Source organism: Caloenas nicobarica, chromosome 24, assembly GCF_036013445.1.
Source record: "Caloenas nicobarica isolate bCalNic1 chromosome 24, bCalNic1.hap1, whole genome shotgun sequence".
NCBI classification, from domain to species: Eukaryota; Metazoa; Chordata; class Aves; order Columbiformes; family Columbidae; genus Caloenas; species Caloenas nicobarica.
The window spans coordinates 1,736,082-1,758,261 of record NC_088268.1 but is presented as its reverse complement, the minus strand read 5'-3'; the positions used below and the strand labels follow the sequence as shown (position 1 = coordinate 1,758,261).

The 22,180-nt window shown below is 61.7% G+C and overlaps 1 protein-coding gene across 1 annotated transcript; it reads right to left on the bottom strand.

The window, feature by feature from the left end:
- Window positions 1-731: 731 nt before the first annotated feature.
- Window positions 732-19,730, bottom strand: FMNL1 (formin like 1). The gene is made up of 26 exons (XM_065650942.1): window positions 19,569-19,730; window positions 13,353-13,436; window positions 13,016-13,099; window positions 12,863-12,936; window positions 11,698-11,781; window positions 11,328-11,468; window positions 10,078-10,186; window positions 9,710-9,786; window positions 9,532-9,625; window positions 9,137-9,211; window positions 7,923-8,033; window positions 7,690-7,839; window positions 7,492-7,593; window positions 7,126-7,402; window positions 6,616-6,915; window positions 6,373-6,494; window positions 5,670-5,872; window positions 5,180-5,414; window positions 5,028-5,096; window positions 4,836-4,916; window positions 3,853-3,982; window positions 3,585-3,748; window positions 3,253-3,354; window positions 2,905-2,997; window positions 2,651-2,774; window positions 732-1,977 (listed from the first exon to the last, which is right to left on the bottom strand). The coding sequence occupies exons 1-26, from the start codon at window positions 19,728-19,730 to the stop codon at window positions 1,874-1,876; spliced, it is 3,351 nt and encodes a 1,116-aa protein (XP_065507014.1). The 3' UTR covers window positions 732-1,873.
- Window positions 19,731-22,180: the final 2,450 nt, after the last annotated feature.

Genomic DNA, 22,180 nt, shown 5'->3' with positions numbered 1-22,180 from the left:
AGCTTCTGCATCCATCCCCTCCCTCCATCACCCCCCATGCAAAGCTTCCCCCTTCTCACAGACAAGTCCTTTATCCTAGAGTTGTTTTATTACCAGTTCTGCTTTAGATTAAACAGGCCTTCAGTATATAAAAATAATGTATACAAATTAGCAGTTAATGTCTTACATTTCTGGCGTAAAAGGCATTTATAAGTTACACATTCATTTCCCTTCCCTCCCCTCGGAGCTTGGGTGCGATCCTGAGCCGGCCGGTGCGGAGCAGCTTAATTACAGCAGGAGGCGGTTGCTGCTCTGGCTTAGAGAGAGGACTTAAGCCTGGCCTAAAAGCCGGGGCTAGCAAGAACGTACACGGCAGCCACACGTCCTCGCAGCGGGGCGAGCAGGGGCCGTTTAACGAAGGCAAAGCGTTAACGGGTTAATTGTGACAGTGCATGGTTTGGATTTACTCAGCAGGGCAGGAAAGGAATCAAGCCCAGTGTCTTACCCTGTTTCCCCAAAAATAAGACCTACCCTGAAAATAAGCCCTAGCCTGATTTTTCAGGATTTTTGAGGATGCTTAAAATATAAGCCCTACTTCAAAAAGAAGCCCTAGTTACAGTTCATTTTTAAAATCAATTTAAATAGTGTCCAGGCAGCTATACATGGAAAAAAGTAAAATTAATTTGCAATAGAATGCAGCAGGACAGATGTGACAGAATGTGATGACATGACTATATTTGAATAAATGTTGATTTTTTTTTTTTTTTTTTTTTTTTTTTTGTTCAAGAATAAATGGAAAAAGACGACGTCCCCTGGAAATAAGCCCTAGCACATTTTTTGGAGCAAAAATTAATATAAGACCCTGTCACATTTTCGGGGAAACAGGGTATTTGGAGGCTTGTGCAGCTCTGGCCTCTGTCTCCTGCGGGATTTCAGCCGTGACCCTGGTTTTGGAGGCTGCGTGTCGTGTTCTGCGGCTGCTGGCGAGCGGCCTCGGGCTCCCCGAGGGCTGACGGTCACCGGTGTGACCCATGGAGGTGGGTGCCGGGGGGCAGCGCCAGGCGCCACCCCACAGACACCTGGGGACGGGGAATCCTCGACCTGCCGCTGATGGTCAGAGCCGCGGAACCCACAGCGAGGAACAGCCGGTGCTGCTGCCGCAGCCTCGTGACACCCTGCGCGTGAGTGCTCTGGTTCCCGTAGCACACAGAAATTTTAAGGAAGACATAGAAAATCCCTGTAAAATAGCACCCCTGCCAGCTCCTGGGGTACGGGATGTGCCCGGGCTGGGATCATTGCAGCAGGTTCCTCGCCGGAGCGCAGGTGCAGCCCATGCCCGCTCGGAGGAGAACACAGGGCACAGAGGGCTCTGCGGGGCTGGGGGAGACGGGGGCACGTGCAGGGGCTGCTGTGGCCTCGGCGTCACCCCCTGTCCCCTCCTGCAGCAGGAAATCCAAGGCACCAGGAAGCTGAGGAGCGCGGCACAGCGGCGAGGGGCTGACCCTGAGATGATGGGGTGGGATGGGATGGGATGGGATGGGATGGGATGGGGCAGCTCCGGGGTGATGATGGGGTGGAATGGGGCGGGATGGGGCAGCCCCTCTGCTCCTTCCAGGACAAGTGGGGGCCCCGTTCTGTGCTCCCCCCTCCCTGCCCATACCCAGGAGTGTCCCCCAGCCTGGGGGAGAGGAGCTCAGGGGCATTGCTAAGCAAGCGCCGGGGGTCCCACGGGCACGCAGGGTGGGAGCTGGCACAGCAAGCAGCTGGAGCAGCTCAGAGCAGACACTGTCCCACCGCCCCACCGTTCCGGGCCGGTGCGTTGATGTCCTGTGGTCCCATCTGCGTCGGGAGGATGGTCCTGCCCCAGTGCCGGCAGCTGCAGGGCCGGCGCCGGTCACAGCGAGATGTCCGGTGTCGCCTGCAGGCTCTGTCCCCCGGCCCGTTTCTTGGCGCTGCCGCGGCTCTTGTCCGCGCGCCGGTACGGGTTGTTCCGCAGATCTGCAGCGGGCCAAGCGCAGAGGCTGCCTGAGCTCCGGCTGCCCCGGCGAGGGCTGCGACCCACCGGCCACCACCCAGGAGTCACCCAGGAGTCACCCCCGTCTTGGGACAAGGACACTTGGAGGAGCCCGACCAGCTGCCCGCAGCAACAGGAGCAGCAGCTACGACAAGCACCCTGCGGGACCCCGTCCCTTGGCCGATCCGCCAGGCAGCTGGAGGTGACGATGGGCTGAGACGTCCCCGAGGGTGACAAAGTTTGGCAGTTTGCCCCTGCGCCCGCTGCCCCCACGTTACCTACAGAGGACTCTCCTCGTTGAAGCTGACGTCGCAGAAGAGCCGGGACGAGCGCTTGCCCGTCCGGGCAGTGAAAGGAACAGTTTTCAGAGCTGAGCAGAGTGATCCAGAGAGACAGCGAGGAGGAGGAGGAGGAAGAAGCAAGAAGCAGAAGAGGAGGAAGAGCCATGAGACAGGGCAGAGACCGCTCGGCAGCTTCGCCGCGTGGGATGGGGAGGTGCTACAGGTGGGTTTGGACCCCACGACGGGGCTCGGTGGCCCCTCCTGGCTGTGACAGCCCCCGCAGCCCCCGCCACCGGGGTCTCCCTGCTGGCTCTGCTGCAGGGGGGACACCCGGCCCTTCGCCTGAGATAACCTCTCACCTGAAATAATCTCTCACCTGAGATAATATCCTCGATGGCTCCGTCTTTTCCCTCGTAGATGAGCGGCTCCTTCACCATCTGCCTCTTCTTCAGCTCGGCGATCATGTCCATCTGCTGCCGCTTGGCTTTCTGGGTGGGCAGCTGCGGTTGGGGACAGCGCGGGGTGAACGGCGCAGCCCCCCGCTGTCCCCCAAAGGAGATGGGGGGCCCTCATCTTCACCCCCCCACCCGGTTCTGCCCCTCCAGGACAGGGACACGGGGGCACCGTCACCTCAGGCTGGTCCTCGCTGCCGGGGGGGCTGGATTCTGCCTCTTTGGCCGCAGCTTCTTGTTTCTTCCACAGCTCGATGTCCTGCTCTGCTTGCTTGGGAGAGGCGGAGAGAGGGGGTGCTGAGCGGGGGGGTCCTGCTGCAGGGCCGCAGCCCCCAGTTTGCCCCAAAACCCAGCTCCAGCATCTCACATCAACCCAAAGGGCAGCGCTGAGCCCCAGGCTCCCTGTCTCGTGAGCCCCCGTCTCACGTGTGGCTTTTTCTGATGACTCCAAAGTGGGGTCAAAACCCCCCAACCCCAAATCCCCTCCCAACCCCCAGAAACAGGGCACTCCCCCGTCCCCTCCTACCTTGTAGGCTCTGATGAAGCGCATGAACATGGGGAAGAAGGTGGTGGGGGGGCTGGTCTTGGGGTTCTCCCCAAAATACTCCACAGCCGACTCGTACGCCTCCTGTGGGCAGAGACACTCTGATTTGGGGGGGCTGGGGCCAGGCAGCGATGCTCCATAACCCACCACCCCCTTCCAGCCTCCCCATGCCCTCCGTGTCCCCCCAGGTCCCAGCTGGAGCCACGTCCCCCCCAGAGCATCCCCCACAGCACAGAGGTGTGAGCGAGGGGCACCCCGGGGTGTCCCCACGTAGGAATGGGGGGGCCCAACCCTGCTGTGCCCCCAGCGCCCACCTTGGCGGTTTTGCTGTCGGCCTGCAGCTTCTCCATCACCTCGGAGTTGACCTTGAGGAACTCCTTGAGCACAGGGCTGTCGTCCTGCCGCATGAACTCCCTGCGCGTCAGCTCCATCCCCTGCTGCAGGCTGCGCACGTCCTGCAGCACGCCGTCCAGGGACACTGCGGGGACAGTGACAGCGCTGGGGTCAGGGCAGGCCCGGAGACCCCCCCGGCAGGGGCTGCAACCCACTGTGACCCCCCCGGCCCGGTGCCCGTGGCGCTACCTGCGCCCGCCTTGTCGAGGAAGTGCAGCTCGGTGTGGAAGCCGGTCAGCTCGGGGTACTTCTCCGTGATCACCCGCACCAGGTAATGCAGCAGCGTCTGCTTGCGGTCCGTCGACTTCATCTCCAGGAGCTGGGAGAGAGTGGTGTCAGCGCCGACCTGCATCCCATCGCCCGCCTGACCCCTGCTCAGGGTGGGATCTGGTGGTTCTCCATCCCCGTGGCTGGTTCCTGCATCTCCACGGCTGGTTCCTTCATCCCCATAACCGGCTCCTCCATCCCTCCATCCCCACAGCTGGTTCCTGCATCCCCACAGCTGGTTCCTCCATCCTTCCATCCCTATAACCGGTTCCTGCATCACTTCATCCCCACAGCTGGTTCCTGCATCCCCATGGCTGGTTCCTTCATCCCCACAGCTGGTTCCCGCATCCCCACGGCTGGTTCCTTCATCCCCACAGCTGGTTCCTCCATCCCCATGGCTGGTTCCTCCATCCCTCCATCCCCACAGCTGGTTCCTGCATCCTCATAGCTGGTCCCCACATCCCTCCATCCCCACAGTTGGTCCCTGCATCCCTCCATCTCCCCGTATCTTGTCTCTCCATCTCCACAGCTGGTTCCTCCATCCCCACAGCTGGTCCCCACATCCCTCCATCCCCACGGCTGGTCCCTGCAAACCTCCATCTCCCCTTATCTTGTCCCTGCATCCTTCCAACCCCACGGCTGGTTCTTGTCTATCTCCATCCATTTAACTCCTCCCCAGGCCTCTCCAAACCCTACAGATGGTCTCTTCATCCCTCCATCCCCACGGCTGGTCCCTGCATCCCTATAGATGCTCTCCAGGCCTCTCCAAAACCTATAGATGGTCCCTCCATCCCCCCATCCCCACAGCCGGTCCCTCCATCCCTGAGGCTGGTCCCCAGCAGTGACAATGTCCCCAGCAGCGACAGTGTCCCCGTGCACTGACAGTGTCCCCACGCCGACCCTACCGCGTCGAGGCTCTGCAGCCGGAAGCCATAGGCCGCCCCGCGCTTGCTGCTGTTCATGTAGTTCCCGAAGGCCAGGACAATCTGCAGAGACACAACAGCGTGGGGACACAACCCGGCACGGATGTGGCACCTGAGGCACCCCCACAGCACGTCGCGTCCCCCCGTCAGGGCCACCGCCCCCCAACTCCTCACCTCCAGGATGTTGCGCAGTTTGCTGGAGGCCTTGAGGGACATGGAGGCGGCGATGATGGCGTTGAGTTGCTGCGGGCGGGAGGAGAAGCGTGTGGGTCGTGCTGCCGGTGTCCCCCCCACCCACGGCCACCCCGTGTCCCCCCAGCACCCACCGGCATGAGCAGCTGGGCCGTGTCGTTGAAGTTGCCCAGGAAGATCATGACGTTCATGCGCTCGGCCAGGCGCGGGATCCTGCTGAAGCGGATCAGGAACTGGTCCTCGTCCGACAGCTCCTCCAGCGGCTGCTGCTCCCGCTCGAACTTCCCGATCAGCGTCCGCTCGTACTCGGTGGGCAGGAACCGCAGCAGCAGCTCCAGAAAGTCGAGGCTCAGGGCTTGCTGGTCATACCTGGGGCGGTGGGAATCCGTGGTGCCGTCAGACCCTGCAGCAGGTCCCTCGGTCCCCTCTGTCACCCAGGGGTGGTTCCCACCTTCCCTACATCCCCACAGTTGGTCCCCACATCCCTCATCTCCCCACAGCTGGTGCCAGCATCCCTCCATCCCCACATCTGGTGCCATCGCTCCTCCAGCCCCTGCACACCCCACCCCGTCCCCACCCCCTTGCTTGTGCCCAACCTTGTCCCACCAAGGAGGGGACACTCACGTCTCGATGGCCGTGCAGATGTCCTGGACGCTGCGGCCGCCCTTGCGGAGGGTGATGGCCAAGTTCTTGGCTCGGTTGGACTCCATGAGGGTGACCTTGCTGGGAGGCTTCTGCGTGGCCTTCGCCTTGAGGGCGTTGATGTCCAAGCCGGGGCCTTGCGCCTTGGTCTTGAACTGCTCCTCAAAGTCACTCATGTCCAGCTCCTGCGGGGACACAGGGCTGAGGGCACGGCGGGGAGGTGACACAGGACATCTGGGATGAGGATGGGGCCAGAGGACCAGGACAAAGGGGAGAGGAATGAGAGGATGCGGATGGAGCATGGGGATGAGGTCAAGTTGAAGGGATGAAGATGGAGCGAGGTGACAAGGACAGGACAAGGGGACAGGGAGTGGGTAAGGAGGGGATGAGGGGACCAGAGGATGAAGGTGAGAAAGAAGCCATGGACAGGATGTGAGGATGAGGATGGAGCAAGGGGACAAGGACAGGGCGAGAGCAGGATGACAGATCCCATGTTGTTCCTCTCCGTGTCACCACGGAGCTGCTCCAGCCTCCAGCTCCTCCAGCAGCCCCAGGACACCCCGGGTGGGTGCAAGGTGGGCACAGGTACAACCTCAGTGTGGGTACGGTGGGCACTGGGGCACCGTCCCAGCGGAGCACCCTGTGCCCGGGCGCCCCTGGGCCCCCCAGCTCCCCGTGTCCTCACCTGCAGCACCTTCTCGTCGTTGAGCTCGGTGAAGACGGTGCCGTCGATCTGACTGGGCTTCAGGGCCACCCAGTTGAAGACGGGCATGCGGAACTTGGTCTGGATCGGCTTCTTCACCTTCACTGCGGTGGGACGGGGAGGGGGGGACACACGTCATGGGGTGGGGGGGGGTCCCAAACCCACCCCAGGGTGCCCCCAGCCCTCACCTGGGGGATGTCACCCCCACCCCTGGGTGACACTCACCTGGACCGCCGGTGGCACTGGGGGCACCTGGCCCGGCTGGGAGCTGCCCCCCCAGGGGTGGAGGTGGTGGAGGGGGGGGGATGGGACCCTCCGGCCCCCCCGGCAGCGGGGGGGGTGGGGGGGGCACTTGGGTGCCTGGGAGCGGGGGGGCTGGGGGGGGGCTGGTGCTGGGGGGCAGGGGGGGGGCGGGGGGCGGGGGGGGCCCGGGCTCGGCCCCCGGCAGCGGGGGAGGGGGCGGAGGGGGGGGCGGAGTGGGGGGGGCAGGTGTTGGTGGGGGAGACGGTGCCAGAGCCGGAGCATCTGCAACGGAAAGATGAGGTGGGTGAGGTGGTGGCACCGCAGGACACGGGGACACCGCCACGGTCCCTCTGCCACCGAGTGACTCCACGTCCCTGGGCGCACCCCCGCACCCCCCGCCCAGGGACGCGCTGCCACCCACACTCAGTGCCAGGTGTCCCCACTGGAATGGGGACATCGCGTGCTGCCGCCGTCCCCCCGTACCCGCGGTACCTGTGCCGGTGCTGGTGGAGACGGTGGTGGCAGTGGCAGCGGTGGCAGTGGCAGTGGTGGCAGTGGTGGTGGTGGCCTCTCCGGTAACCACGGGGGCTGCCGGGGTTTCTATGACGACGGGGACGATTTCGATGGCGACGTCCCCGTCGGGCCCCCGCAGGATCTGCACCAAGCCCTTCTCCTCCAGCTCGGCCAGCCGCCGCTCCAGCGCCCGCCGGTAGCAATCCTGCGGCTGCGGGGCCGGAGGGCTGGGTGGCCGCGGGGGGCTCAGCTGCTCCTGCGGTGGCGACAAACCCCAGCATGTCACCAGTATCCCCCAGGCACCCCCTAACCCCCATCCCCCCTGCAGCACCCATGGGTGCTCACCCGCAGCGCTTCCAGCTCCTGCCGCGCTTGGCTCAGCTGCTTCTCCAGCTCCGCGATCTTGGCCATGGAGTCGTTCTCCGCATCCTGCAGCTTCTCCGTCAACTGCGGGGACGAGGAGCCGTCACTCAGCCCCATCCCCGTCCCTCCCCGCCGGGGGACTTTGCGTCAGCAGCTCCCACCCACGCACCCACGTCCCACCTGGGTGACGCTCTCCTGCAGCTCCTCCATGTGCTCCAGCACGGCCGTCTTGGTCTCGGCATCCTCCAGCATGGCCCCCACATCGAAGACGTTGTCCAGGTAGGCTTGGATCTGCACCTGCAGCTTGTCGCTCTCGGTGAGACGGAGGCTCTGCCATGGGACAGGCGGTGGCACCGTCACGGCCGGTGGTGGCCCCTCCGGCACCCCCCACCCCATGGGTGCAGGTCACCCACCTCCAGGTAGTGGTCTAGCCCCAGGTGGGTGAACTCGTACTGCAGGAAGACGCGGAAGTTCATGTTCTCCACCGAGTGCACCACGATGTTGATGAACTGCATGCAGGCCACCTGCAGGACAGGGACAGGCTCAGCGCGGCCAACGCCACGGCACCTTGGTCCTTGGGGACACGGTGCCCTGGGGACCGTGCTGGGGATCGGTGGCGCTCGGGGACATGGTGCCCCTGGGGAATGCATGGTGGTTTCACAGCCCTGGGGACATGGGGACCTGGGGACAGCATGGTGGCTTTCACAGAATCACAGAATCACAGAATGTTAGGGATTGGAAGGGACCTCAAAAGATCATCTAGTCCAATCCCCCTGCCAGAGCAGGAAAACTTAGGTGAGGTTACACAGGAAGGCGTCCAGGCGGGTTTTGAATGTCTCCAGAGAAGGAGAATCCACAACCTCCCTGGGCAGCCTGTTCCAGTGCTCTGTCACCCTCACTGAGAAGAAGTTTCTTCTCAAATTTAAGTGGAACCTCTTGTGTTCCAGCTTGAACCCATTACCCCTTGTCTTACTGTTGGTTGTCACTGAGAAGAGCCTAGCTCCATCCTCGTGACACCCGCCCTTTATATATTTATAAACATTAATGAGGTCACCCCTCAGTCTCCTCTTTTGCAAGCTAAAGAGACCCAGCTCCCTCAGCCTTTCCTCATAAGGGAGATGCTCCACTCCCTTAATCATCTTTGTGGCCCTGCGCTGGACTCTCTCCAGCAGTTCCCTGTCCTTCTTGAACTGAGGGGCCCAGAACTGGACACAATATTCCAGATGAGGTCTCACCAGGGCAGAGTAGAGGGGAAGGAAGTGCTTTGTGGCACTTAGGGACGCCGTGCCCTGGGGACAGACATGGGGATGGCATGGTGGCTTTGTGGCACTTAGGGACACCATGCCCTTGGGACCTGGGGACAGCATGGGGGTCTCAGCAGCACTTAGGGGCACCATGCCCTGGGGACACAGGGACCAGGGGACAGCATGGTGGCTCAGAAACCCTTGGGGACACACAATGCTCTGAGGACAGCCCAGTGGCTTGACAGCCCTTGGGATGCAGCACCCTGGGGATGGACCAGCGGCTCTTGGGGACACAACTTCTTGGGGACAGCACGGTGGCTTGGCAGCCCTTGGGGACACAGTGCCCTGGGGACAGCAGAGCAGCAGCCCTGCCAGCCACTCACCATGAAGTCGATGTTGGTGTCCTCGTTCCGGAAATACTCCATCAGCTTCTCGAAGCGGTTCTTCTCCCCGCACACCTGGGGTAGGGACAGGGGGCTAAGGGACAGCAGGGACACAGCCAGGGGGACACCCAGGGGGGTGGCAGGACAGGAGGCACCTGCTGTGACACCATCCCAGCCTTGCTGGTTGCTGCCCAGTGCCTGGTTCTCCTGGGACATGGCCCTGAGGCCACGCACTGGCATGGGGACATCAAACCCAGCGGCCAAAGCATCCCTGAGTCACTGGATGGGCATTTTCGGGGTGAAAGATTTCCCAGTGACACAGGGAAACTGAGGCACGAAGCCAGCCAGAGCACAGGTGTCAATGTGGGGACCACGTGTCCCTGCTGGGGACTCACCTCCTTGAAGTTGTCGAAGGCGGCCAGGATGATGTCGTGGCCACCTCGGACCAGGCAGACGGCGGCCAGCAGCTCCAGCACCAGCGCCTTGGTCCTGTGGAGACACGGGGTGCCGGGGGATCGGCGCCATGGGACAGACAAGGGGACAGGGGGACGGGTGACAGGGGACGGGTCCTACCTGGCATTCTTGTTGTTGAGGCTCAGGGTGATCTCGTTGACGCAGGCTGGGTGGTTCATCACCAGGCTGAAGCCAGACTTGGGGGGGAAAAGGAGTGTTAATGGGGTCACACATCCTCCTGTCCCCATCCAGGGATGCTCCAGGACCTTGGGACATCCCCATGCTATGTCCCCACCCAGCGACCCTCTGGGACTTTGGGACATCCCTGTGCCACGTCCCCACCAGCCATGAGCTTGAGTGAGGACACCTCAGAACATGGGGCTGGACAACGGGTCCCACCACCATCCCTGACCCCAGAGCCAGCACTGCAGGGGCTGGGGGCTTTTGGGGAGCCCCAGGCAGGTCCCTGAGGCCACTGTTCCCCCTACCTGGTAGTTCATGATGGCGCGGAGGCACATGATGCAGAGGTGGACGTCGTCCTTCTGGCTGACCAGGCGGGAGCTCCTCAGCGCCTTCCTGCTGTGCGAGGGGTTCAGCCTGGGGGGCGAGAGGGCGGCTGAGGGGGGTCCAGGGAGCGGCTGGGGGGCGCAGCGCAAGCGGGGAGGGGGCAGCGCATGGGCGGGTGGCAGCGGGGGGACACCAGGGGACCCGGGCGGTTACATCCCCACGGGAGACACCCCCCTGTCTGTGAGCCCTCGGGGTGGGGGGTGACGGGGGTGGGATGGCGGTGGGTGCCCCTCGTGCGCACGGGTGGTCTCGGAGGCTCACCGGGGCGGGCAGGAGCTGCCGGGTGACCGGGGGCTACTGTCCCCATCGCTGCAGGGGACACCGGGGTGGACGTGGCGGAGGAGGGTGTGGAGGTGCCAGTTCGAGAGGCAGCAGCTGGAGCCTGCGGGACAGGAGGGAGAAACGGGGCTCCCGCGTGGCCCCCGGGACACCCGGCCTTGGGGACAAGGGCTGGGACCCCCCCCACAGGTGCCACGTCACTCCTGACCTGTCCCTGGGGCTTTGGGGGACACCCCGGCTCCTCCGGAGCTGCTGGCAGGCGGCGAGAGACCCCCGCGGTCCCTGGGGTGCCACGTTACGGCTCCCAGGGTGACCGTGCTGGGGTGTCCCCTGGGATCCCCCCTGCCCGCCGGGATGCCCCGCAGGTGCTGTCCCCAATGCTGAGGACAACCGGGTCCCACCGAGGCGTCCCCATCACGCCAGCGCCCCGTCACCTACCGTCAGCGCGTCCCCGGCAGCGTGCAAGAGAAGAGCGGGGTTAGAGGGGACAGAGGGGACAAGCAGGAGCCACCGGCCACCAGGGGCCAGCTGCGGGGGGCGCAGGCCCGTTCATCCACCCCAGTTTTAAACCCCGGAGGGTGCAATTTTCTCCCCCAAAATCTCAAGCATCTCCAATTTTTGATATTGATGGGTTACACCCGCAGCGGTGATGGCAACGGAGGGGACACAGATGCAGCCCAGCTTCCCGCAGGTTTGTCCCCTGCACACACACGGAGCCGTGGCTTTGTCCCCCGCCACAAAACCAGCGCTGGGCACCCATTTTTAGGAGCAGGCCTGCGTCTCCCCGCCGAGCCCCCCTCCGAGCGCGGCTGGGGGTGCAGCGAGGCGGGGAGCGGGGCTGGGGACGGCGCGGGGACAGGAGGGGACACTTGGGGACAGGCGCGGGCGTTACCTGACGGTGAGGTGCCGCACTTTGGAGGAGAGCAGCGGGGGGGACGAGGAGCTGCCCTTGCTCAGGTCCTCCAGCGAGCGCTCCAGGCCCTTGCCCTTGTCGGAGCCGGGGCTGCCGTTCTCAGTGCTCTCCATGTCGTACCTGGTGGCCCGTGGGGACACGGGGACGGGTGAGATGTGGCACCCCGATGGTGACAGGCACCCAGGGGTGGGGACGTGGGCATGGAGGTCTTGGGGACGCTGTGCTCCAGCCCAGCCATGGAGCATCCTGAGCCCCAGAACTGTCACCCAGGGACCCCCCCAGCCCCTCTGAGCCCCAGGGGAGGGTGACCCCGGCCTCGGGGACAAAGGGGCACACGGTGGGGACATACGGGACAGAGCACTGGGCGAAGGCGAGATACTCCAGCAGCACATCCAGCCCCTTGTTCTCCTCGTTGAGGAACTCCTGGACCCAGCTGGGGGGGACAGGGGGTTAGTGGCTCTGCAGCCCATTCATCCTCACCATCCTCCTCCTCATCCTCATCCTCCTTGTCCTCCTCCTCTTCTGCACCATCCTCACGCTCCTCATCCTCCCTTCCCCGCCACCCAGCACAGCCACCCCCTGCCAGAGGTCCCCAGCGAGGGTGGGACACGCTGGGGACACGAGGTGGCACCGTGAGCTGGCACCTCTTCAAGGCAGGTAGGTGACATGGTGACCCTGGCTCCTGATGCCCGGGGGACACAGCCAGCGGGGCCTGCTGCCACCACTGTCACCACTGTCACCACGACAGGACAGCCCAGACCTGGCCAGTGGGACCATTGGCACCTGTGGCTCAGCACAGAACCCCAGAATCCCAGAACCCCAGAATGTCAGGGGTTGGAAGGGACCTCGAAAGCTCATCCAGTCCAATCCCCCCGCCGGAGCAGGAACACCCAGATGAGGTTACACAGGAAGGTGTCCAGGCGGGTTGCAATGTCTGCAGAGAAGGAGACTCCACAACCTCCCTGGGCAGCCTGGGCCAGGCTCTGGCACCCTCACCAGGAAGAAGTTTCTTCTCATCTTTCAGTGGGACCTCCTGTGTTCCAGTTTGCACCCATTGCCCCTTGTCCTATCACTGGTTGTCACCCAGAAGAGCCTGGCTCCATCCTCCTGACACTCCCCCTTTCCATATTGATCCCCATGAATGAGGTCACCCCTCAGTCTCCTCTTCTCCAGCTCAGAGCCCCAGCTCCTCAGCCTTTCTCACACGGGAGATGCTCCACTCCCTCCAGCATCTTTGTTGCCACCCACCATACCACGATGGCCCAGGACAGCCAGGGGGACCAGGGTGGCACCCACCTGGCAAAGCCAAACTGGGGGTCCCACAGCACCCATGACACAGCCCCAGCATCCCCAATCCTCCTCAGAGTCCCCGCAGCGGGGCAGGATGAGGCCACCAGCCTGCACATCCCGCTGCCACCCCCACAGCCAGAAGGCACCATCACACCCGTCCCTGTCCAGTGATGCCGGGGACAGCAGCAGTGGCTGGGTGACACTGAGGACATCCCGGTCCTTACCCGATGTAGTTGGTCCTCAAGGAAATCTCCAGCTCCCGGAGCACCTGCGTCGACTCCTGCACTCGCCTCTTGAACTGGGGGACAGGGACAGCCATTGGCATTGTCCCCACACCCAACCCGGGCTGGGGACAAGGGTCACAGGGGGACACTCACCTTCCTGCTGACGCCGCCCATGTCCAAGCAGCTCTTCAGCTTCTGGATGTAGGCGGACGGGGGGTTTTTCACCTGGAAACGCTCCTACGAGCCCCAGAGAGAGGTTGAAATGAGGCCACCCCCCTGCAGCACGGGGACGTGCCACCGTCCCCACGGCAGCCACCATGTCCCTGTCCCTGCCCCCGCACTGCAGCAATGTTTAATCAGGTTAATAAGGCACCATCTCGCTAACAGAGATGGATGTCGGTGCTCGGCACGTGCCGCGTTGACGCTCACGCCGCACGTGGTGCTTGGGGACAGGGACAGCACTGGGGACCCCATGACAGCCGGACCTCACCTGGTCACAGATGAGCTCCCACTTCTTCTCGTTGTCATACTGGTTGAGTAGCTTCATCTTGTCTGGCGGCAGGTTCATGGAGTTCTGCGGGGTGATGGGGGTCAGGGCTGGAGGTCACCCCCCAAAAAACACCCCCCGGGGCTGCAGCACCCAGCACCGGGTGTCCCTGCTCAGCGATGGGATGATGGGGACACCAGTGACGGGATGGGGACACTGAAGGGATGATGAGGATACTGGTGGGCTGATGGGAACATCAGTGGGAGGATGGGGACAATGGATTGGTGACTGCGTCAGTGGGAGGATGGGGACACCAGTGAGGGGATGGGGACACTGGTGGGATGATGGGGACACCAGTGGGACAATGGGGACATCAGTGGGAGGATAGGGACACTGGTAGGACAATGGGGTCACCAAAGGGATGATGGGGACACCAGTGGGAGGATGGGGAAACCACCAGGATGATGAGGACACTGGTGGGACAATGGGGGCACCAGTGGGAGGACAGGGACACTGGTGGAATGATGGGGACACCAAAGGGACGATAGAGACACCAGTGGGAGGATGGGGCCACCACCACTCCCAGAACGTTACCATCCCACCAGCCATGGACCCATCATAATGTCCCCACCTGGGGGTCCCCAAGGCAGGGGGGACAGGAGGAAAAACTGGACCTGTCTACCCATGTCATGAGTGCACAAAGCTCCCGGCAGAGCCCCTTGGGGTGAGGGACGGGGACACGGGGCGATGACACAGCTGAGGAACCAGCAGCCCGGGCCCTGCTCCAGGTGAGGGTCACCTCCGTGTCCCCCCGCCGCGGGCACGTGACGGCCCGCCTGGTGAAATCTGTGTTCCTTTAGAGCCATGATGGCAGGGCCTGGCGTGTCACCGCGTCCCTCTGTGCCACCATTGCACAACCCCGGTCCCCACCGCCCGCCCGGGGCCGCCCTGGCAGGACATGACGTGGTTTCCGCTCCCCGAACGGCATGAGGCGGCTGCCGAAACCGCTCCGGGGGCGCCGGGGGGGCCTGGGTGCAGCTCCTGCCTCAGGGACACATGGGGCCCCCAAGGGACACCGTAGGGTGACCAGCAGAGACTTGAACAGGGCACCCACCATGGCCTGGGTGACACTGGGAGCTCAGCTCGGACCACGGGCATTTAACTGCCCAAAAGATCCATTTTTTTGTGATCTGGTCACTGGGGGAGCAGCAGGAGCCGAGGCAGCTCTCGCCTGGAGAGCCCAGGCAGGCCGGCACGGCGGCACGGGGAGGTGACACACAGCCCCACGTCACCCCTAACCACCAGTTTTGGGGTTCCCCAATGCTGAGGATGGGGATGTGGGGTGCGTGCAGCCCTGGGACACCCACATCCTTGGGGAAAAGCCATCTCACAGGGGGTCGGTTGCCCACAGAGGAGCAGGTCTGGGAGGAGAGGTGGCACAGTGATGGGCGGGAGAGGAAACCTCGCTGCCACCAAGGACTTGCCGAGCGGCTTTCGCAAGAACCCAAAGCCCGGGGACATGGGCGGAGAGGAGCCAGCGCAGGGCTGGGTTTGGCCAGGGGACAGGTCGCACGGAGAGCTGGGCAGGGAGGGTGACATCAGGCTGTGGGGTCAGAAATGGCCTCATTGCGAAGCCACCGGGGCTGCACCGGAGCTGCCGGGTGGGTCCCCCAACGAACGAGGTCCCCTGGATGTCCCCTTTGCTGGGGAGCTCTGTCCTCATGGTCACCCTTGGGATAGATGAGATGCTCCAGGAGGGTCAGAGCAAGGGACAGGGCTGTGGAGAGAGGGACCACACACCCAAACACCCCACCCGGGGCTCTGGCAGCACCCGTGACACCCTCTGTGGGACACCCTGCTGGGTGTCCTCAGCAGAGAGGAGCTGGTGGCACCTGCCACATGGACCATCCCTTCCAGTGACCATGTGTGGGACCTGGACCAAGTGTCACCGGTGGGACAGGACGTCCCATGGGCTCCCTGCCACCGGGATGCAGGGGGACAGTGGGATGTCCCTACGGAGGTGGCTCTGCCACCGACCGTGGTCCCCTCCTCGCACGCAGGGCTGGGCGGCTGGCAGGATGTGGCAGGGGTTTGGGTACAAACTGGGTGGTGGCCGCGTCCCGCCGCAGCTCCGGGCGGGCACGTGGTGCCAGGGGGAGGAAGTGGCTCCGCTGTGGGCCCCGGCATCACCCGCCAGCGCCAAGAAACCGGTTCTGGTTTCCTGCCGGGGAGGGGGCAACCAGGGCTGTCGGAGGTGTGGGGCAGAGCGGGTGATGTGGGGCAGGGTGGGTGACGTGGGGCAGGGCAGCAGCTGAGCACCCCAGAGGTGTCAGAGGAAAGACTTGGTCTTCCTCTTCCTCAGGGGACAAGGCTGGAGGGGACACGGGAACTCGTCCCCAGCAGCCACATCCCACTTCCCATCACCCAGTACCCTCCAGCCAGCACCCAGCACCCTCGTCCCACCCCGGCATGGGGCTTCCCCACCCTTCCCCTCCTCCCAGCAGCATCACAGCCCACCGCGTTCCCAAACGGATGCCACCAAACGTCCCCCGCCAGCCCTCGTGGGACACGAGGTGACACGGAGCCCCTGGTGCCAGGTCAGCCCTCCCCAACTGGCCGGGACCTCCCATCTCAGGATGGGTTTGCTGCGGGGTTGAGCTGGGCTTAACCCAACACCTAAAACTAAGACTGAGGGGGAGGCGAAGCAGCGCCGACATCATTTTCCGGTATGAAAAGACCTTTTGATATCGCAGCACCCGCAGAGCCGGGGCTGCCGACGGCGGGGGGAGGGAGGGACCGAGCTATTTTGGGTGTCAGACACCTTCGTTTTGTTCTGCACGCGAGCGGGCAGAGTCAAGCGGAGCCAAGCTCTGCACCAAACCCCAGCGCAAAAAAAAAAAAAATAAATTCAAAGCGTCCTTTGCGGAAGTGTTTGCTCTGCAAAACAGCACCAGGCCGAGCGAGAACCAGGCTGAGCGCGGGGAAAAGCGTTTCTGGGGCAGGTGGGGGCTGCGCAGCCACCGAGTGGGGATGGAAAACCTCGATGGCACGTGGCCCGGGACAGTATCCCAGTGTCCCAGCGCGAATGTCGGGTACCAGTCCTGCCCACCGCAGGGAGGGGTCGGAGCAGACCCGAGATGGGGGTTTAGGGGCTTTCACCGACCGCAGGAAGGACCAGTGTCACCAGGGCCACCTCACTCCCGGGATGCTCTGTCCCATCTGGCCATGAAGCGCGATGCTCCCAACTGAGGGGGTTTGGGGTTTGCCCAGCCCCACAGCACCAGCTGTCCCATGGTGTCCCCTCCAGTGACCCCAACTGCCACCAGACCCATCCTCCTGACTCTTCCCGAGGCCCAGTGCCAGGCACCCAGCAGGACCAGGGCCTCTGCAGGACGCTGGGCTGGGTGACGGTCCCAGGACCAGCTCATCCCACCAGGGAGTCCCATGCTTGCACCAGGTCCCAAACGCACCGTGTGCCAGGCAGGGACAAGGCAGAGCAAGAGCACCCATGTCCCCACAATGGCCGGATCCTGCCGCGAGGGTGACAAGGAGCGGGCTGAGGGACACGCGGCTGCCACCGTCCGCTGCTGCAGGCTCGATTTTAAGAATAAGCAGAAGCTGCTCTGGGCACAGGCTGGGGACATGAGCCTGACCCAGCCACCACGCTGCGTCCCCGACAGGGGGATCCCAGTGCCGGGGTGTCCTCTGAGCCAACCAGGGGCAGATCCCTGCACCAGGACCCCCTCTTGATCCAGCCACGGCCTGATCCAGCCGTGTCCGCTAGCTCTCGGCTCACAGCTCACTCCCCTTCCTACCCAGGGCACGTGTCCCCTGTGGGGACACCCCACGCAACCCCCAGGGGACCAGCCTGGGGACAGACCCAGCATCAGTTTTCTTTCCCAGCTGAGCTGAGGCCTGGGGCTCACTGGTGACCAGTTCCACCACCGGGGCCAACAGCACATCTGCAACAAACATCTGCAAACATCTGCAGCAGTGACCTTTGCCGTGCTCTCCCCCAGGTCCCAGGAGATGCGGCAGCAAAGCCCCCACCAGCAAAACCTCCTGGCTGGATCTGCCCCTGTGCCCATAGGTCACCGTCCCCACCGGTCACCGTCCCCACGGCTCCAGCTGAACCCTCCTGGGTATTTTCAGCTTCTCCTCCACCACACCCTCGACTCACAAGTTCATTTATATATTCCTGATTGGACGTGCAAAGGAGGGGAAATCCCGACTGCTCCGAGCAGGAGCATTCGCGCATCCCCATCCCAGCAGCAAGGGTGCTCTCCTTCCCTCACTCCATCCCAAAAAGCCACCTTGGCACATCCCGAACCGCTTGGCACGGGGACAACCCTCCCGTCGCTCTGCCAAAGCGGCACCTGCCACAGTGCCCTAGCTGGGAGGGAGCCAACTTTTAGGGAATAAAACGAAATTCCCCATTTCTTGGCATGTGATGGGTTTATCCATCCCCTTCCCGGTGGCAGTTCGGACCCCCCCGGCTCCACTGTTGGCTTTTCTGCCGGGCTTTGCCCCACCAGCTCTCCCAGTTTGGGATGTCCAGCCCAAAGCTGGTTTGTACCGATGTGCTCTCCCGGCATCACCGTGACGGTGGCCAGGTGTCGGACACGCCACCGGGAGATGCTCCACCCATCACCTCCTGCTCCATCACTGATCTCACATGCTCAGGAGGTGGAAACATTGAATTCGGAGCCAAGGAACATGGTTGGGATGGGTGAGGGCAGAGGGACACCCTGTCCCCATTCCCCTGGGGGTCCCGCTGCCCCCTCAGCCATGAGAAGGGGGAAGGGAACCTGCGAAAGGAGGAAGCGAGATTGGGACAGCCGATTTCACAAGACGCCCTGTTCCCGTCTGGCCAAAACCCACCCCCTGGGTCCCCCGGCTCCTGGGACAGGGCTGTCCCTCGGGATGGAGGAGCTCCGGCTGGCACCGAGGGTCTGGAGCATCACTTTGCCCTTTTCTCGTCATTTTTTGGCTTATGATTTCCAACGTGCCGCCACCCAGTTAGGCGGAAAGCGCCGTTTCCTGAGGCCTCGCGGCGGCAGCGGAAGCACCCCAAGCTCCCCGGCCACCCGTCCCCTCCTGCTGCAGCACCCGGGAGCCCTCACGGGCGCCGCCACCCAGCTCAGCCACCCGCTGCCCTCCCGGCGACAGGTGTCCCACGGCAAAACACCCTCCTTGGGGATTTCGGGGGTCCCACGCGGGTCCCCGCCTTGCAGAGCCCTTTGCCACCATCCCCCTGAGCAGATGCTGCTGGTGGCAGAGAAGTGGCAGCGGCTGCAATGCCTGTCCCCACGTAACCCTACAAACACCACAAAATAAAAAAGCTTCCAAATAATTTGCGCTCGGGGGGTGGCGGGTCCCACCGTGCAGATCCCGGGAGCGTTTGCCCAGCACGGGGTCAGCAAGGGGTTCCATCCCCCGCAGGGGGAATCAAGGCATTAAAGCAGCACATTTTTTGCCCCCCTCTCCCGCCACGAGCATCTTTTGGGGAGGGCCCGGCTGTGGGATGGAGCGCGCAGCGGCTGCCGCGGTGGGACCGCGGTTGACAAGGTCACAGCCGTCCGGCCCCGCTCAAGGACGGCGGGAGCGAGCGGGAGCCGATCTCCCGCAGCTCGGAGCGTTCCGGGGAACGCGGCTCCCGCATCGCTCACCCCGCACCGGGGAGATGCCGCTGGTTTTCCCCGGGGACGAGGACGAGGAGGAGGAAGAGGCGAAGCGAGAGCTTGGCCATCCGCAGCACCGGCAGCCTGCGGCACGCTGCCGGCCCCGGGCCCTGCCGCTGTCCCCGCCATGGCGGAGCGTCCCCAGGTACCGGGGTCACCCCAATAGTTTGGGGCTGGATCCCCCCCCCGCCACACATACCCCCTGAGAGCAGCGGGGTGTGGGGCATCCCCCGGGGAAGGGTTGAGCATCCCCGGGAGTAACGGGGTGGGAGGGGAAAAATTGTCATTAGTAATGAAGATAATTAAATAATAATACATGATCATTAAATAACAAAAATTAAATAATGAAAAGAACAATTCAAGAATAAAGATACTGTAATAAACACGCTATAAACATCAATGAAAAAATTTTTTTAAAAATCTACTAATGATGATAATGATGACCATAAAAATCGCGGGCAGGATTTCAGGACTACCCCCCCGCAAGCCGGGGTCCCCCCCATCCCCACCCCCCGACCCCCCCCCGCCTTCCACTCACCAGGACCTGCCCGAATCTCTCCTCCAGCTCGGCAGCCGCGGGCATGGGCTGCCGGGGGGGCTGCGGGGCGGCGGCGGCGCTGGGGGGGGGCACGGGCAGCCGGGGGTCGCGGCCGTCCCGCCCCGCAGCCCCCCCGTCCAAGCCCCCGGCCGCGTTGCCCATGGTGGGGCTGCGGGAGCGCCTGGCTCGGGGCTCGGCTTCTTTTTCCTTCCCCCACCCCGACTCCTCTCCCTTCTCTGCTGCTGCTGCTCTTCGGCGTTTGCAACTTCTCCGGGGCGTCATTGCGCTGTTAACGCCTCCCCCCGCCCGCCCCGGCGGGCCGGGCTCCGCCGCCCCGACCCGCAGCCCAGGGGCGGCCCCGGCACCTGCCGCCCCCGCCCGCCCGAGGGGAGGGGGCAGCGCCCGGCTGCCTGCGCTGCGTGTGCTGTGCCCTACGCTATCGTCTTGTGGTTTTACTTGTATTTGTACTTGTATTTTTTAATTTTTTTATTTTTTTAATGTTATTATTTTATTGTATTTTATTGTTTTTTTTAATTTATTTTTTAAATTTTTTTGTATATTACTGTATTTTATCGTATTTTATTTTAATTATTTTTACTTTAATTGTTTTTATTTTATGTTTTTATGGGGATTTTTTATTTTTTATTTCTTATTTCTTATTTTTTATTTTTTATTTTAGTTTATTACTTTGATTATTCTTCATTTACTTTCATTTTATTTATGCGCTCCTTTAAATTTTTTATCGCATTTTAAAATTTTACTATTTTAGTTTAGTTTCAGTTTATTACTTAATATTTATTTAATTCTATTTACTTTATTTTTTATTTTAAATTTTTGTTTTACTATTTTATTTCGCTTTGATTTTACCTTATTTCTTTTATTTTTTATTTACTTTTATTTTTTAAATACATATTTTAGATTATTTTTAAATGCCATTTATTTTACTTTTCCTCTGTTTTTATTCTTTTTAATATGTGTTTTACACTATTTAAAAATTCTACTTATTTTAATTTTTATTTGCTTTTATTATTGTTATTATTTATTAATACATCTTCCATTTAAAAAACACTATTTATTTCATTTTTATTTTATTTACTTTTATTATTATTTATTTACATATTTTCCATTTTAAAATATCCCATTTAGTTTAATTTTTTTATTTTCTTTTTTATTCATTTATATATTTTATATGGGTTTTTAAATCCTTTTAAAAATTCTTTTTTAATTTCTAATTTACTCTTTTTTTAAGGGGCAGACGAGAGCCAGGGCTGGTGTGGGTGGGCAGCGACGTCCCTGCCAGGAGGGACAGACCCCGATGTCCCAGGACGCTTCTGCTTTGCCGCCGGGCCTGGAAAAAGCTGGAGGAGCAGAACCGCCTCACCCATGGGGGGACAGGGACGTGCGGGGACGGAGCCAGTGCTGGTGGCTCTCCCCGGGGACCCGTGGCACCCGCCACCTTCGGCAGAGCATCCCCGCACACGGCCGGGGATGTGGCACCTGGTGTCACCCCATGGACACGCAGCTCCTGCCCACCCAGGACAAGGACCGACGCGTCTCCCCAGGGCTCCTGCTGCGCCGGCATCGATCGCCGCAGCACCGAATCGCTACCAGGACACGAAGCACGTTATTCTGCCGAGATTTAATGAAATTTATTGAGATTCGATGAAATTTATTGAAATTCAGTGAGATTCGCTGAGATTTGCTGACATTTACCGAGACTTGCCAAGATTTAAGATCCAAGGAGAGATCTGCTGAGGGATGGGTGGAGGATGGATGCAGGTGGGGTCCCGGGACCCCCGGGATCTACTGTGGTCTGGAAGCCCCCGCACAGCTCCGGGGCCAGACACCGGTGTTACCGTCTCCATCCGGCTCTCGCGGCATCTCCTGTTTGGCAAGAACCCGCCGCGGTGTCGGGACACGGCGCTCGGCACCGCGGGGACCAGGGGAACGTGCCGGACCTGTTTGGCCAACCCTTCCCACCCTCTGCAAACCCCAAACCCCAGCCGGGGGACGAGGGACACAAGCAGGCAGCTGCCGCCGATCCCCGAGCTGCCCTGGGCGTGATGCTGCCGCAGCCTCCCCATCATCTCCGGGGGTTTGGGAGGTTGGAGAGAAGCCGCGGGCAGCCCAGCAGCACCGAAATTGGGGTCACCCACATTTGGGTTTGTTCTGATTTTCCAAAGCTCGATTTTCAGGTTGAAATCTCTTCGTTTCATTAAATATTTCAGCATCTCGTTAACTATTTTACATTTATTTCCCTGATCCTGATTTTTAAGGGAAGGCTGTGTGACCATAGGGATGGGGACGGCCACCCCGACCTAGTCCCAGAGGTGTGCCCGGGATGGCAGATGTCACCAGGACCACATTTGAGGACCGGGGCTTTCACGCAGAGCTGTCCCACGCCAGGGATGGGCTCTGCTATGGGGCAGTGGGTCTGTGGTGACCCCCAAGGTCTGGATCCCCCATGAGCACCCTGCCCACACACTGGGGTGAAAGATGGGTGCTGGCAGAGACCCCCCATGGACCAAGCCTGGTGCTAGGCCAGGTCCTAGACTGCTTGCTGGGCCAGGCTTTGATCAAAAAGGTCCCACCAGCTCCCTCCTGACCGGGGG